This window comes from Hydra vulgaris, chromosome 13 (assembly GCF_038396675.1).
Source record: "Hydra vulgaris chromosome 13, alternate assembly HydraT2T_AEP".
Taxonomy (NCBI): Eukaryota; Metazoa; Cnidaria; class Hydrozoa; order Anthoathecata; family Hydridae; genus Hydra; species Hydra vulgaris.
The window spans coordinates 52397777-52415000 of NC_088932.1; the positions used below are offsets into that span (position 1 = coordinate 52397777).

At 27.0% G+C, this 17224-nt stretch overlaps 1 protein-coding gene across 3 annotated transcripts in view; it reads left to right on the forward strand.

Moving 5' to 3' along the window:
- The first annotated feature begins 652 nt into the window (after nt 1-652).
- Nucleotides 653-17224, forward strand: part of LOC101236674 (protein Aster-B) — a 59027-nt gene continuing 42455 nt past the window's right edge. Inside the window, exons 1-3 of one of the 3 annotated variants that reach the window (XM_065816736.1) lie at nt 653-825; nt 13555-13924; nt 14033-14085. In XM_065816736.1, coding sequence (XP_065672808.1) covers nt 790-825; nt 13555-13924; nt 14033-14085 — 459 coding nt within the window. In that variant the 5' untranslated portion in view covers nt 653-789. Of the gene's footprint in view, nt 826-13323; nt 13484-13554; nt 13925-14032; nt 14086-17224 lie in introns of those variants that run through there. The other 2 variants (XM_065816737.1, XM_065816735.1) reach the window with 2 other exon arrangements.

The following is a 17224-nucleotide window of genomic DNA, read 5'->3' on the forward strand; positions in this document are numbered from 1 at the left end:
CATCAAATTAACCGAAAAAAACGGACGCACTCAACATTCACATTCTCTGTCTAAAATATGAAAAATAGTGCCTATTTTTTGTAAAATAATCTTTAATAAAAATAATCTTTAATAACCTTAATAAAAATTCACTTTTAGTGATTATTTTTATAACTTTTTGACCAAATATGAAATTTTTTAAAAATTCAACATAATAATTATTGAGTTAATCAAAAATTTAACAAAAAACTGCATTTTTTTTTTTGCAGATTCGGAATTCTTGTAAAATTGTTCACTAAAATTAACCTCCCCGTGTTTGAATTAAAAAAAAATCAACGCACCCTATTTTACTAACGCAAATTGTTTTTAACAATCGTCAGGATTATTTTTAAGTTATTATATTTTTTAGATATTTTGTTTTCATAATAATTGTAGATTATTGATCATATTATACTTTTATATAATGTCATGTTTTAAGGTAACGCTTTTTGCAAGAGCTTAATAAAATTTTTATCACGAACTCCCACATAAAAAGAAGACGCTGGTCGACTTATTATGTGTTCTGAATCATTTTTATTTTTATTTAAACAATTGATTAAATAAGAATGATTCAAAATAATCACTTAAATGTGACTTTTTTTTCTGATTTAATCTAAGCCGTTTATTGCTAAGTGTTTTTTTCTCCTTTCAATATGATGTTTGAATTAAAAATTAATTTGGATAAACGACAGTTTTTATTTTAAATGTTTAACGTATTGTTTAGTTTTTTTTTTAAAGAAAATATTGATAGTTATGTTGATTTAGTTTGAAATGCTAAGTTTTGCTAATTTGAATATGGATAAAAAGGTAAGTTCGTTTTATTTTGCATTTGCATCTTGATAACTGAAAATGCGAAACCAATGTGATCTCTTAAAAAATACAAAAAATAAAATAGATTTGATGTCTCTTAATATTAAAAGTTGAAAAACTACCGGAAATAACCAATACAAGTTTTGAAATAAAAGGAAAGCAAATAAATATTTTTACTTCAACTCAATAATGCTATACCCTTTTAACCCACAATCTTTGCTATTTTGTCACTTAAAACTTCAAATAAATAAAATAAATAATACAAATTTTATAAAATTAGATATTATTACTTACTGACCAGACCCGTGAAAAAACGGGTCTTCACTAAACCGATCATTTTTATACTTATCTAATTCACACCGATCACTTCTATACTTATTACTTATTTACTTCAATATTCGAAGAACAATTCATTAAAAAAATTACTTTATAAGCAAAAAAAAAGTTTCATACGAACTTTTAGCGCATACGTAGAGCTTATAAAAGATTTATAAAATAGCTTGTTTTCTCTTACATGCATGATTTTGATAGCTTAGGGGTTAAGTGCCCTGTCATCGGTGCGAGGGTTCAAATCCGCCCTTTAACAAAATACATCGTCAATTTTTTCAATCTGGCCATATATATTTACAGCAAAAAAATTAAAATTTTAAAGTTTTTGCTTCCTAGGAAGCATGTGTCATGATAGAGACTTGTTATTAATGTGCTTACGTAATTAGTCCTAATATGCTGCGGATGGTCTGAAAAAAATTATGGTCTGACACTTAATAATTTAAAAAAATTAATGAGCCCGTCTGCTACTCCAGAAGGTGCTGCTGTAAAGGCAAAAAAAAAAAAAAAAAAAAAAAAATTGCCCGTAGGATCCTACGGGCTATTTTTTTTAAGTGTCAGACCATAATTTTTTTCAGACCATCCGCAGCATATTAGGACTAATTACCTAAGCACATTAATAACATAAGTCTCTTTGACACATGCTCAACGGAATTTCAACCGATGTTTTGATGTTTTTAGAAATTTCAAGTTTTTTAAAAAATCTCTTTCTTTTCTTTTGTTATAGTATATATTATCTTTAAATATGTTATGTATATAATATCTACAAAACTTCAAACGAGTTTTTAAAAAATCGAAAAAATTAAATAAGGTTCCAGTGCACTGGAACCTTTTTTAGCTTTTTAAATCCTTACCACTGCCGTGGTATGGATTTGAAACACGTGCACTTCAGAAACGCTGCAAGCTAACTACTTTAGCCAGTTCTATAAAACCTTTAACACTATTTAATAAGCAAAAAACATTACAAAAAGAAAAACAAATGCTATAAGACAAAATTAAGAAGATATCGCCATCAATTTTTAAGTAAAGGTAAAACTATAAAACGTGATATAAGTTTTAACATTACATTATTTGAAATTTACATAAGGTAGATATTTCAATACACTTTCGTTCACATTTTCTTATAGAAAAAAGTACTGTGACTCATTTTTGCCATTACCTTGGTTGGAATGTCTGCCAAGAGTTCTGTGTCAAACACGCTGGAAATGAACATTAATAAGTTGCTCATAAATATATAATATGATATTTATATCGAGTTTATTTTTACATATATGTGAAATTACGCAATGAAAACGTTTAAAAAACAATTATATTTTAAACGGTTAAATAGTACAAATTTTTTTTCTGATAAAAATATCGAGAGTTTAACGGTTAAAATAATAAACAAAAAATCTAAAAATATTCTAATAAACTGCTGCTATTGACCTCCGCCAGAACTGAAGTACTTAATCAAATATTTAACACATAATTTAATAGAAAAAACTAGCCAAGAAAAAAATATATACTAAAGGATTTAGACTGTTTTCAGTAGGGTAGAGCAGGTCTAGTTAAGCATAGGGGCAAGTTGGGCAGTTAAAATATCTCAAAAACTACGCATCACATGATAAAACTTCCAATGGATGCAAGTTACGGAATTAGAATGTTAACACAATGCGCAACAAAGATTGCTGAAAAGCTATCGAGTAAGATACACAAGCACTTTTTCTATTTTATAATAATATAATATAATAACGCTGTACACTTCAAAAGAGATGAGTGCAAACTGCATGGAGTTTGTACTTTAACAGCTTTAATACGCAAAAATAATAAAAATTAGTATTCAAAATGTTCATCCAATTTGTTTTTGAATTGGTTGATACTAACTGCATCTATTGTTTCTTGTTTAAGATTGTTCCAGTCATTTACCAATCTTTTGGTGACTAAACTTGTCGTTTAATATTTCCCTTATATATTTTCTTCTTAGTTTACTATTATGGCCTCTAGTTTTATGGTCTTTGTCTAGCATTTCGGGTTTTATGTGAAAGTTTATGGTATCGTATCCTTTCAAATATTTAAACATTTGTATCATATCACCTCTTCTTATTCTATTCTCCAGCGATAGTAAACCCAACTTTTTAAATCTCTCTTCACAGCCATATCATCTTAAACTTTCTATTCTAGTAGCTCTCTGTTAAACACTCTCTAGTTTATCTTTATCATACTGCCAATAAGGATTTCAAATGGGAGCTGCATATTCTAAATGTGGACGAACTAAGGCTATAAACAAGAGTTTCGTTGTTTTTTCATCTAAGAAATCAAAAGTGTGTTTGATCTAACCTAGCTTTTGATTTGCTTTATTTACTGCTTTATTTACATGGTGTTTCCATCCTAAATCGTCAGAAACGTACACATCTAAATCTTTTTCCATATTTGAGTACACTAAAGCTGTACTGTTCATTGAAAATTTGTGTTGGTTATTTCTAATTACCATAATCTTACATTTTTGCTGGTTGAACTTCATCAACCACTCATTAGACCATTCCATTAATACGTCTATATCTTGTTGAAGTTCAATTATATCATTATCGTTTTTTATTACTCTAAGGATTTTCGTGTCATCAGCAAAGAGTTAACAGCTTGATATTATTTTATTGGAGATATCATTGATATAGGCTTTAAATAATAGTGGTCCTAGCACTGATCCTTGCGGTACTCCACTTACAACTTCTTCCCATTCAGATGTATAATCTCCTATCACCACTCTTTAAAGTCTGTTTTTTAAAAATCCTTGGCACCAATCCAAAAATTTTGATTTAAAATCAAGAGCATCCAGTTTTAACAATAATCTTTCATGATCAACCAAATCAAATGCTTTGGCAAAATCTAAAAACAAAAGGATCACATCCCAGCCATTGTCTATTGAATTTGTGATGGAATCTAGAGACTCCAATAGGTTCGCCACAAAACTTTTATTATTAACAAATCCATGTTGGTTTTTATTGATTAGCTTACTAAATATTCCATCATTTTATCCTTAATTATCCTTTCCATGACTTTACAAACTACAGATGTTAAAGATATAGGTCTATAGTTGCTAGGATTTAACTTGTTACCGTTTTTAAACATCGGAATAATATTAGCACATGACCATAACTTTGGGAGTTTTCTTGTTTCAAAGGATTTATTAAACATTAATGATAGGGGTTTGGCTGAAGCGGGTTTGCACTCCTTTAGAACTTTTAAGTGAACTTTGTCCATTCCAGTTGCTTTATTAGTATACAATTTGCTTAAGTATTCCTCTACAACAGAGACATTAAAATCTGAATTTCTACAGAAAGTTTGTGTTTCTATATCTATAATTGGAACTGATGAATCTTGTGGCTTGATGAATAATGGTGCAAAATACCTTTAAATCTGTTACACTACTACCGTTTTTTAGTTGCATTGCTCTTATATTCTCTTTGACTTTAGATTTATTATTTATATATGCATAAACTTTCTTGGGGTTAGATTTCAAATTTTTCTTTCGACAACGCTTTCAATTCTTTATTTATCCAGATAGATTTTGTGTTAGTTTGAATATTTCCCACTTTAATGATCAGAATAAAAAGTTTACATCCTTCTTCGTAACGGCTTAGCCATTTTTCGTAACATTCGTTTAATTCCAAACCTTTAAATTCATCGTTCCAGTTTATAATTTTAAAATGATTATTTAATTCATAGAGCTTCTCTCAATTGTAAATGAACTTGTCTTTTTTAAACACACTGTTATCAATACACTTTTCTGTATGACTGTTAAATCTAATAATGTGATGACCGTGGTTAATACCTCCCAATGGCGCAAGGTGTGCCAGTTTATAAACTATTTTTTTACTTTCATTTATAATCAAATCAAGTACATTCGTTTCATCACCTATATTATTTTGAAAAGTTGGTTCAATCACATTCTGATGCATGAAGCAATTATTTAAACATTTAAAAAATATTTTGGCTTTGTTATCAGACTCACAAGCTAGTTCGCCATAATAATCCTCCGTCCACCTAATTGTGTGGAAATTAAAATCCCCAAAAATAAAGTTTCCCGTAAATTTACTTGATAGTTTCTTTGAATGAGCAAATTTAATAGACTTTGTGATGTTGATTCAGTTACTTATGTTGCTATTTCCGGTTCTGTAGATACTACCACATAATATATTTTTTCATTTCCTTATTTAATAACACACCAGATTTGTTCTATATTAGGGTTTTTTTTAAACATTTTTCTGATATTTCATGAGCCTTTATATAGTTTTTTATATATATACATACTCTTCCACCTCTACCAACATCTCTGTCTTTTCTTAATAAGGTGTATCCATTGATATTAATTACTGACTCATTATTCCACCAAGTTTCACAAATCATTACTACATTTGTTTTGTTTGAGTTAATAACTTTGATTAGTTCATTGTTTAATGAAGTTGCATTCAAGTATAAGCACGTTATTTCACTGAGTTTAGATCTATTTTGGACAAAAAATAATGGATCATTTACCAATTTACCGGACTTTTGATTAAAACTGTTTTTCCTAAAGTCTTACTGTTCTTTTGAAAACCCAACAAATGCGTCACCTTGTCTAGTAGGGGTAAGTTAATTTTTAAATTGGGCTTTAAAGTTCAAGATAGCTGCATTAAATTACATTCTTATATTATATGACACTTTCTTAATATTTAATTTTTTCTCTTTTTTTACTTACGTCATTAAAGTGTGTAAAATAAAAAGTTTATAAACTAAACACACGCTTACTGTTAGTAAAAGTTTTATTGATGATTCACCCAAGTTTCATACCAAGCATATCATTTATTTGTTGATTTTTGAACTTACCACACACTATTGCTCAACTTACCCGCTGGGGCAGGTTGAGCAGCTCCGCAAACTTTAGGCAATATCTTCTATAAAAAATCAAAAACTATACATTTTTCTCAACAAATTTTTAGCAGGTTAATTTAACTTTCAAATATTGAAAAAATTATGTAAATCCAACGCACCGTTCATGGGATCTGTTAGATTTTGTAAAAATTGCTCAACAAGCCCCGCTCTACGCTATAATAAAAAATAAAACATAAGTTTTATTATAATTTATTCAAAACGGTACCCATTATAGATAAACCTACTAGAGTTAAAAATATATACCCCATATACGCTCAATTATTATTGAGAGATATTTGAACTCCAAATATTTATAAATTGAACCTCCTCCAAAACAAAGTATTAATGCTTTAATCGCAAAATAACTTGCGAACAAAATACTTAGAAAATCAGTTTTTCTTTTCAAAAAAGCTGACTTTTCCATCATATTCTGAGGACCGTTATTATGGAATTTAGTCCTAAAGAAGAAAATAAAAAACATGAAGTCATTAAATTCTTTTAAAGGCGCAGTCAAACAGTACTTATTTGACGTCAACATTTTATCCTTATGTTGACGTCAACATTTAATCCTATTTTTGATGATTGAATTAATAACAACAATATTCGGCATCACAATGAATACCAATAATTATTATATTAAAAAATTATTATTATATTATAATGTAAACAGTTTTGTTCGATACTCATTTAAGAGAACGTAACGCATACGTCTTTGCTTTGTATTGGTCTTTTTGTGTTTTGTTTTTTTGTTTTTTATTTATGAATTTTAATATTGTTAAACATTTTTTTATCCACGTCAAAATTTATTATAAAATTGAGAATAAAATTTACTTGCTCCTTTCATTGTTTTAAACTTTATCTTATTATTCATAAATGTATAAATATCGAAATATTTATATTTATAAATAAATTAAAGTTTTATGTATCAAAATGCTTATATTGTGACAAAATTAAAAAAAAAAATCGTTTATCCTCTTAATTAACAACGTTCTTACTAAAAAATTTTCAATATGACGCTTAAAAAAGGCATTGTAAAAACTGATGTTTCTAACAATTTTCCCACTTGTTATTTTTTTCATAAGCGCTAACCGCAAAACATATATGCACGAAAACTTAACAATAAAAAATGTTTATAACTTAAATTTATTTAAAGGGCAACTTTTATATCAAGACTGGAGCTATATAAAATTTAATAACAATATAAACTCTATATACAATTTCTTTTTTAAGATTTTTTTTATAAAACGACTAACGCAAATTTTCCTTCAAGTCAAATAATTCTCAACGCCGAAGAAAAAATTTAAGCAAAAACTCTTTTTTAAATGTTTAAAAACTAAACCAGATGAGGATAAAAATAACTACACAGTTCATAAAAATCAATTTAAAAAATCCTCAAAAAAACTGTTTTGTATATTATTTTCATAATAATATATCTCTAATTTACTCTCGTTTAATTCTAACGTTATAATTCTAAATCTCGTTTAATTCTAACGTTATAATTCTAAAGTTAAATTTTGAAGCAGGATCACGCGCGCGCGCAACAGAAAAATGCAAATATTAGTTATTAGATAAACAAACTTTAGCTCCTCAGAAAATTTTAAGTTTTAGCAGTATACTTTTTTATTAAATAACATTTTATATATTAGTAAAGGTTTCTAGAAAGTTACAGGGTTGCGCAATTATCGAGTCACTACAATCGTTTAAATGCAATTCATGCATGGTCACTAGCCCCCGTCATTTCCGTAAATTTTTTGATTTTCGAAAGTCGTCATTTGATTTCTGGTGCATTTTGATGAGTACATAGAGAAAATTGTAAACATTTTTTATTAAAGTTGAATTTACTACCTCCTCCAATCTATTAAAATTTTTAACATTTTCTTCGAATCTCCTTGTTTTAGCGAAAAGTATCGTTTTCGCTAGTATTTTACGTAACTTATTCAAGATGACTTATTAAATTTAACTTAAAATGTAACATAAAATAGTCACTTGGGAAATCTTAAATGTTAAAAATCTTACAATAAAACAGGTTTATTACTAATCTTACCATATGTATAATTCAAGGTTTTATTCACGCACGATTTTAATTTATATCTTTAGGGATATTGTAAATATAAATAAGGAATTTTTTATTAAACATTGCACTATTGTCTGGAATTTGGAAAAATATATGCGATGTCTCACAAAATCAAAATAGGTTTTTCTGGTAGAAAAAAACATCGAAAAGCTACCTGATAATAAACTGCCAACAAAAGAAGAAATGCTTGGATATCTTTATTATAAGAAATACTTTATGACATTAATTTCTAAATCTGCTAGACTTCAGAACGTTGTTGCCTGCTCCTTTCTAATTTTTTTCAACGCCTAAATGCAACGAATCTGGTGGTTGTCAGACGAAAGAGAACAGCTTGATGTGTGTTACTAAAGCCTTAGTTAATATATGGGAAAAGGCTTCAATTCCAATATTGTGTCATAAACAAGGCATAAATAATACTTTTAATTTCTAATTTTGATGGAAATAATACTGGTATAAATATGATAAAATGCAAGTAATTAACTTTACTTTTTAACTTACACAAATATCTTATAGGAATAACATTATGGAATTGAAAAATCGCAGAAGTAGATTACAAGCAAACAGAAATAAATAATCTACTGGGTATAAAAAATCGCGCATAGAATTTCGGGAAGAAATGCATAATCTTTTCAACATTTCTCCTTCAAATGTTAATGACATAATAATGAAAGATAAAACTAAATTACTTCCAACCAGAAAAGAAGATTGTATGTTTTTGGACGACCAAAAAAGCATGCGAAAGTGGTCAATGGATCTTAAGGACAAAAATTATGAAAAATTATAAAAATAAATTTCAAGCCAAAATGATCAACAATCGTCCGACAACATTTTTCAATCAAGTCTTCAAAAAAATTCTGGTACTAAATTTATAGACTCAGATGAATTAGATATAGACTTTAAAGAATACAATTCAAAAAGGAAAAAAGCTAACGATTTTGTAATGGTTTCTTTGCCAAAAGATATAATTAAATCAATATCAATTGTAGCAAAAAGATACAATATTTCTTCAACAGGTCAAGTAGCTATAATTGCAAGTAACATAAATGCAGGCAATGGAGAATTGAATAAGTTTTCACTATCAGAAGCAACTTCAAAAAGGCATAACAAAATGGTCTTAATGAATAAAGGAATTAAAATAAAGGAATCTTTTATCTCAAAAGCTAAACACTTATCTCTAACTCTTCACCTGGACACAAAATAAATTAAAGATGTTCTTAATCATGGCAAAAATGTGGAAAGGTTGGAAGTAATTGTAAGCCCACCAGATCTTAATGAGCCCCAGCTTATTGGAGTAATGGGAATTTCTGATGGGTGTAGAATAACCCATCAGAAATTCCCATTACTCCAATAATCCTACTGCAGTAAAAAAGGTTTTAAATGAATGGAATCTTTTAGAAGCAGTTGGTAGTGTATCCTTTGATACAACTGCAAGTAATACAGGATGGATTAATGGAGCAGTGTCAATTATTGAGAGATGAAGAGACAAACCACTAATTTGGTTAGTATGTAGACACCATGTTGTAGAACTCCAAGCTAAAGAAATAGAAAAAGCGACGGGCAAGGTTACAACCGGACCTACAGACAATACATTTAAAAAATTTCACGATAACTGGGATAAAATGTTTGCTAAAGGAATAAAATATGAGAATATGAACAAGTTTGACTGGAAAAGTAACCGTGAAACGTTTATTGAAAATAAGGTAAGACAAAAATATTTTAGAGCTTTTAAACTGTTAAGAATTATTATTAGAAAAGAAAATATATAATATTAATAAAGCATATTTTTTATCAACAAAAAAATAATTTCTTTTATAATAATTTAATTATTATAAAATAAATATTTTATCTAGGCGGATAAAGTTTTACAGCTTTGCATTGAAGCTTTTTGGTTTTTAAAAGCTTCTTTTGCATGTACGGCTCCAGATATGGGTTTACAAGCAATCAGAGATATGGAAAATTATAAAATTAAAAGACATGATACTACAACCAAATAACAGTTATTTTCTCCATAGCTGACGAGGAACTAATGCCCGAAGTTAGACAAAGTGTTGCTAAAAAGCTGTTTAACCCTGATTCTAAACAGGATGTTGGCAAGCCAAATTTTCAAGAACAATACAAAAATTCAAATACTTCTAATCTGTCATCATTTGTAGGAGGCATGAGTTGGTTGGTTTTGAGGACTTTGGATTTAAAAAGAACAATCTTGAATGGTGTCTAGTTAGTTGTAAGGAATTGGGGAAATATAGTACTTACAGAAGGTTTAAGGACTGGATTTATAAACTACATGTAGTAAATGATTCTGCCGAACGAGCGCTAAAACTTAAAGACTACTCGAAAGTGTGCGTAAATGAAACGTTGAAGCAAGATATTTTTCTGTCAATAGCGGAGCGTAGAGCAAAACATTCAGTTAGTAAAAAAAAATTTGGTTAACTTTTGAAACAATATTTTACCTAACCATATTGTATAATATTAAAGTAATAAAGTGATTGATTTTGTTTTTGAGTCTATATTTGTGATTCAAATGTTTTTAATAAAAAAAAGCAACAATTGAAAAAAAAAATTGTCAGATTTTCAAACTTTATCCATTAATAAATTTACTATAATATATTGATGGAACAATAAAATGTGATTATTTCCTGAAAGTTTGGTTTCATTGCAAAAATCAACTAAATAAATGCGCAAACCAAGTTGGCGCATTAATAGCGTAAAAAAGGAGATTTCAAGAAACGTCTAAAACCTTCAACGCACTGGAAGAGGTAGTAAGTAAAACTTTGAATAAAAATGAATATGATTTTTTCTATGCACTTATTAAAATGAACCAGAAATCAAATGGCGACCTCCAATAATTAAAAATTTTGCGGAAATGGCGGGGGCTAATGGTCACATACGGAAGTCACACACGGAAGTTGTGAATTTGTTGAGCTCGTAGTTACTTTTATGAAAATAAGTTTCGTGAGTATTTTAAGTGAAATATTATATCTCTACAACTCATATTTAATATAATTTCAATAAGAAATAACAGTTCTCAAAAATTTCTAGCTAGAGTATAGCATTTAGAAAATCATTTTTCAAACAATTGCTACATTAACACAAAAAAAAAAATAGTAACAAAATATTTATATTTTAAACATTCAGATAGCCTAAAATATGATAAAAAATGTTTTTGTTATAATTATCCTTGAAGATAATCATAATAGTATGGATATTGTTTTAAGTCCCAGCCTCTAATTGTAAAAACAAAGAAAAATAAAAGATCTCGCAGAAAAACGGAAATGCCCTATTTCGACTTTTGAAACATAAACATAACTCAAGTTTGGAGATTTTTTAGAACTTTCAGATTCTGTTGTTGGAGGAGTGGATACGAAAGAATGCATATCTTCCATCCCTGGATCTGTCACTGATAAACATAAGAGAAGCACAAGTTCTATTCTGGCTGCAATAAAAATTTAATGGAATTAGTTAACTACTCCAATGAAATTGCTGCCAAAGTCAACAAGTATTTTTCATCAATAGAAAAAAGCCTATTAAATAAAATTCTTAATGTAGATATTCTTAATGTAGATAAAAACTGTATTGATGAGTTTATCACTAACAAATTCAACTCTAAATTTTTCAGATTGAACAAATGACGAGCTTGAAATTTTAAGCATTACAAAGAAATAAAGCAATTTGGCCTGATAATGTAAATGAGAATATTGTATTCTACTCTTTGGATGTTATTAAAGATATCCTCTATAAAGTTTTTAAAGCATCTATTATTTAAATATCTTTTCCAGATAACAGAAAACAGCAAAAATAGTTCCAATCTTTAAAACAGATGACCATATTAACATAACTATTATATCTCAGTTCTACCAGCCTTCTGAAAGATATTAGAAAGAAAGTAACCGTAAACAATTAATTAAATTTAACTAATTATATTAATATGATATGAAAAAAAAAATTAAATAATTAAAACCGTAAACAAGGAACCTTTATCGCAGTTATTATCAAATATAACATGCAATTTTCCCCACGGATCCATCGTTAAGCCACTCTTACTTTTAATACACATTAATAACAATCTTTACAAGATTTGAACCATAATCTTTGCGGATGATACAAATTTAAATTAGTCACATAAAAGCACTTTTTATTAATATAACTGATAAACTAAAAAATATTTATTATTTTTAATAATATTGATTTTAAAAAATAGGTTGTCTTTAAATACCAAAAAAAAAGGATTCTTTTTTATCCAACCTCTAAAAAAAGAAAATTTAAAACATCATACCTGATCTATTTATTGACAATACAAATCTAAAAAAAAATTTAAAAAATTCCTTTGAGTCACAATAGATAAAAACTTATCTTCAAGACAACAAATTAATAATACTTCGGTGAAAATTGCTTCAAGTTCTATATAACGTTAGAAATATATTAAATAAACACCAATAACATAACTATATTATTCATTTATTATTGCCATATAAATTATGCAAATTATGCAAATATAGTTTAAACGCTTATAAAACCAAACTTATATCTCTCCATCGACATCAGAAACACAAAGCTCACAACTAATTTTGTTAATCATTTTTTAAGTTCAACACCACTTCTTAAAGAAATGTAACTTTTGAATACTTACAAACTAAATGTTTTATGTTTAACTGTAAAGAAAGTATATCGCCTAGCATGTTTATAAATCTTTATAATTTAAAACTCAAAATCAAATATGACCTTCGTGACCATATTATGTAGAATAATTTTTTTTTTTAAATTAGAAAAAATTTTTTATATTTTTTTTTTTAACGTTTTGTTTAATACGAACACAACATGTGTTTAAGTTGATAGCCCCTTTAAAGCATTCTGATGAGGCAATAAAAAATTAGAAAGAGCTTGCAAGTCTTAGATTCAATAAATCAGTTTACAAACATACTTATATAATTGTAAAGATATTTTTAGTTAGTGTAAATAATAGAACCATTTTATATAAACTTTGTAATTTAACTAAAGCAAGTTAACTGGGAAAAATAATTTATTTTTTGTTTTTTGTTATACTTTATTTAAGTTAAAAGTTATTTTGTAAAAAAAATATTTTCAAAATTATTTAATGAAGTTAAAAAAATAAAATAATAGTTCATTAATTATTCCTCAATTGATTCCTAAACAGATATTTCATTGAAATGTAATTATCAAAACTATTTATTTTAACTACTTATATAATGTAACTAATTTTGCAATAAATGAAACTCGTTTTTAGCAAATAATATTTTTTTTGCGTATATGAACTTATTTTTTCATTGTTAACAAACGTAAGTGCTCGCAAGTGTTAATTGCAAATTCAGCTATCAAAATATGACTCTGCAAACAAGACAAAGTAGTGAGGTATAAATACACTTGACCAAAAATACTTCATAACGTTCAATCAGGATTTTTTTTATATTTCGATTTTTTAGAATGAGTCTAACCAGAACAATATCAATAATACGCTGACAAATGGCAAAATCAAAGATAGCGATAAAATGCCTAGTGCTGAGTTTTATCCATTATTAACATCAACGTTGCCTTCTATCAATAACTGTATCTTCGGCCTAACAAACGAAAATAAGGGACAGAATGTTTTGGACAGTAGCATCAAAGATAAATGGAATAAAACGCCCAAGATTCTAACTTTTCGCAAGAATAAAAAAAAAAAGCTGCAGCGCAGTAGAATGCCAACATGTCGCAAACCGTCAACTTTATCAAATATAAGTATTGGTCAGACAGATGAATCTTTAACAGATTACCGAGAAGCAGAAAAAGATACATTCGATCTAGATAATAACGGTACAGTTTTTTATTTTATTTTTATTTTGTTTTTATTTCTAGAAATTCTTTTAACTTTATATTTTATCAATAAAAAACCTTAATATAATGTTATTCATTTATTTATAGATGTTCAATGTCCATGTAGTAATTCTCATTTGGAGAAAGAGTTTGCTAATGAGGTTTTTTATTATTATATAATTATATGTTAATATTTTTTTTATCTTTTATATTATTATTGTTGATATTAGCGTGAACGATCGATAAAATAGCCGTAGTTATTTTTTCACACTTTTCATAAAATTTCAATGACTTAATAAAATCCTTTCAATTTTTAAAGACGACAGAATTAAATATAATCTATTATTATATTATTCTTTTTTGGTAAGGCCACAATAAAATTTTGCAAAATATCTAACTTTTTGTAAAGCTATCATTCGTGGAAGACATGACGTATAAAGTTGTTTTTTTTTTTAAACGTATTTGTAGCATTTACAACAGAGATATTTTTTTAAAAAAAAAAGACTTTATACGTCATGTCTTCTAAGAACGATAGATTTTTCAACAATATGATGAAAAATCTATCGTGGAAGATGATATAAACTTTTAAACTAAATTTCTTCCGCTTTGCTCCAAAACATGACCGTTAGATCTGCTCAGAGCACCTTTAATAACCAAAAAATAATTATAATAATAAAATGAAAATTTAAATATATATATATATATATATATATATATATAAATTTTTATTATATATATATATATATATATATATATATATATATATATATATATATATATATATATATATATATATAAATTTTTATTTTATTTTATTATTATTTTTTGGTTATTAAAGGTGCTCTGAGCAGATCTAACGGTCATGTTTTGGAGCAAAGCGGAAGAAATTTAATTTAAAAGTACACATCATCTTTCTCTGCCCTTCATTAATACCAACACGTATAACAGAAATAAAAAGATTACCTGAATAGACTTTATTTATTAGCGTAGATTGGTCATTTTATATGCTATCATAAAAAAGATTTTTTTTTACCGTACAAAAAACAACTCTGTCAGCAGTAATAGTACAGCCGGCACAACTCAGAAAAAAGTTACGCTTGGTTTCTGTTCCGTGTTCAAAACCTTCTAAAACAAAAAGAATAACACGTGTCAAGAATGGCTTCCATTCTGTGAAATTAACTATTAATGTTTACAATAAACACCAGTTAAAATATTAAGGTTTCATCATTACGGAAACGTAATATTATATTAATTATATCAAGTTTTTGTAAAGAATGTGATATTAGTTATAAAAGAACGCTTCATTTAAAGTTGACTTTAAAACCTCAAAAACACGTGTTAAACTCGAATAAATTTTGAGTACCCGGGAAAAAGACGTGTTTTTGGTTTACGCCTGGATCTGAACAAACACGTGTCTATACAGGTTTTAATTCCAAAAAAACTAGATGTGATTCCTCTGTGAGACTGTGATTCCTCTACAAAGATAAACTTTTTATTTCTATTAAAAATGAAACAGATTTAAATTCTATTTTCCAAACGAATCCTTGCTTTTCGCTCATTTTGAAACATGAAGTTTTTGGTTTGTACTTTTTATGAAGGCTTATTTTAATTTTTTAAATCAATATTCTAACAAATTGTATACACATATAATACATATGTATACCATTTGTTAAAATATCGATTTAAAACATATTATACATATTATGGATACAAATTGTAACAATTGTCTGATAATTCGCTAAACTTAGACAAATTTTCAGACGACTGATAGAATTTACCAAGACTGAACTTTGACAAATTTTGTATCAAGCGTTTGCAATTAGCCTCGAACTAAAACTAAAAAACTCAATTAAGAAAAAACTTTGGTTTCAGGCAGACAATACGTGACTTATAAATTGAAACAAAATATCCTCAAAAAATGCTTCCCGTATTCCCCTGGTTGAGGAAAACAACTTTTTAAAAAGTAAAATATCTTTAATTTTAAATGCGATCATAATTTTTAATTAGATTTTGAATTTCACCAAAAAACATTTTGACGCTCAAAAGAACATTAATATTTTTAGTAAAAAAATAAATTAAAAATTTAAAAACTTAAAGGTTTAAAAAACCTGAAAACTAATTCCGATCAAAAACTTTAAAAAAATGAACAGTAGGCGTGACGAAAACTTTGATTAAAGCTAGACTGAAATGTTTATTTGATTGAAGCTAAACTGAACTGTTTATTTGGCATTTGAAATAGATATAAAATGCTGTTAAATGTGTTTTGTAACAATTCTCGATAAAAGAAAATTTCGCTTGTTTTTTATGTTGTGTCTCACTTAAAAATTGGCTGATTTAATATTTAATTTTATGCTTTGTTATAATTTATCAATTGCTATAGCTTAATCAATAATCATTATTATTTTTATTGCAATAAATGTTTTGATATCTGTCTAATAACCCCAAACAAATTTTTGAAACAAATGTTATAAAAAATAATGCATAATTTTAGACGTCGATTCAATAATATCTAAATAGATTTTTAGAGAAATACGTTTTTAAAAGAATCAATATTTAATAATAAATAACTTTTTTACAAATAACTGGTGACAATTTGAGAAAAGAGTATTGACCGCTATATAACTTGAAAATAACGTATACAAATATAATGAATAAATAAACTTCGTTATCTGAGAGACTTAGCTCGGAAATAAAACTATAGATAAATATTTATAATAATTTACAAAATTCAAATGGAGTCTGTAACATGTAAAATGTTGGTTTTTAATTTGCATTATTTAATTTAAAAAGTAAATTGAATAAAATGCATTATTGTTTTAAACATGATAGCGGAAGATTAAAAAATAAATGTATTTTCAAATTAAAAAAAACAAAATAAAAACAAATGTATTTTCAATAAAAATAAATGTATTAATGAATTAAAGTCATAAGACAGACATGAACAACTGGGAGTTTTGGTAGTGAACATCTATTTACAAATTATTTAAATTTTTGAAATTTTTGCGGGAAATAAGTTAAATGCGGGAATAATTTGAAAAAATTAAAAAAAAAAAGTTAAAAAAAAAATCTAAATAAATTCCATTATGGAATTTGTTACGATTTTTAAAAATTTTTTTTGTATATAATGTAGCTCAATGGAATTACCATTGAGCTACTTTATATATACACTTTATTTTTTTCCAGCAATCTATAATATACAGTGGCGGATCCAGCATTTTTTTATCTTTGAGATACCTAACTTCCAGACATGGAGCTAACTCCAAACATTTATATGTTTATACTTATGTCAAATAATGAGGG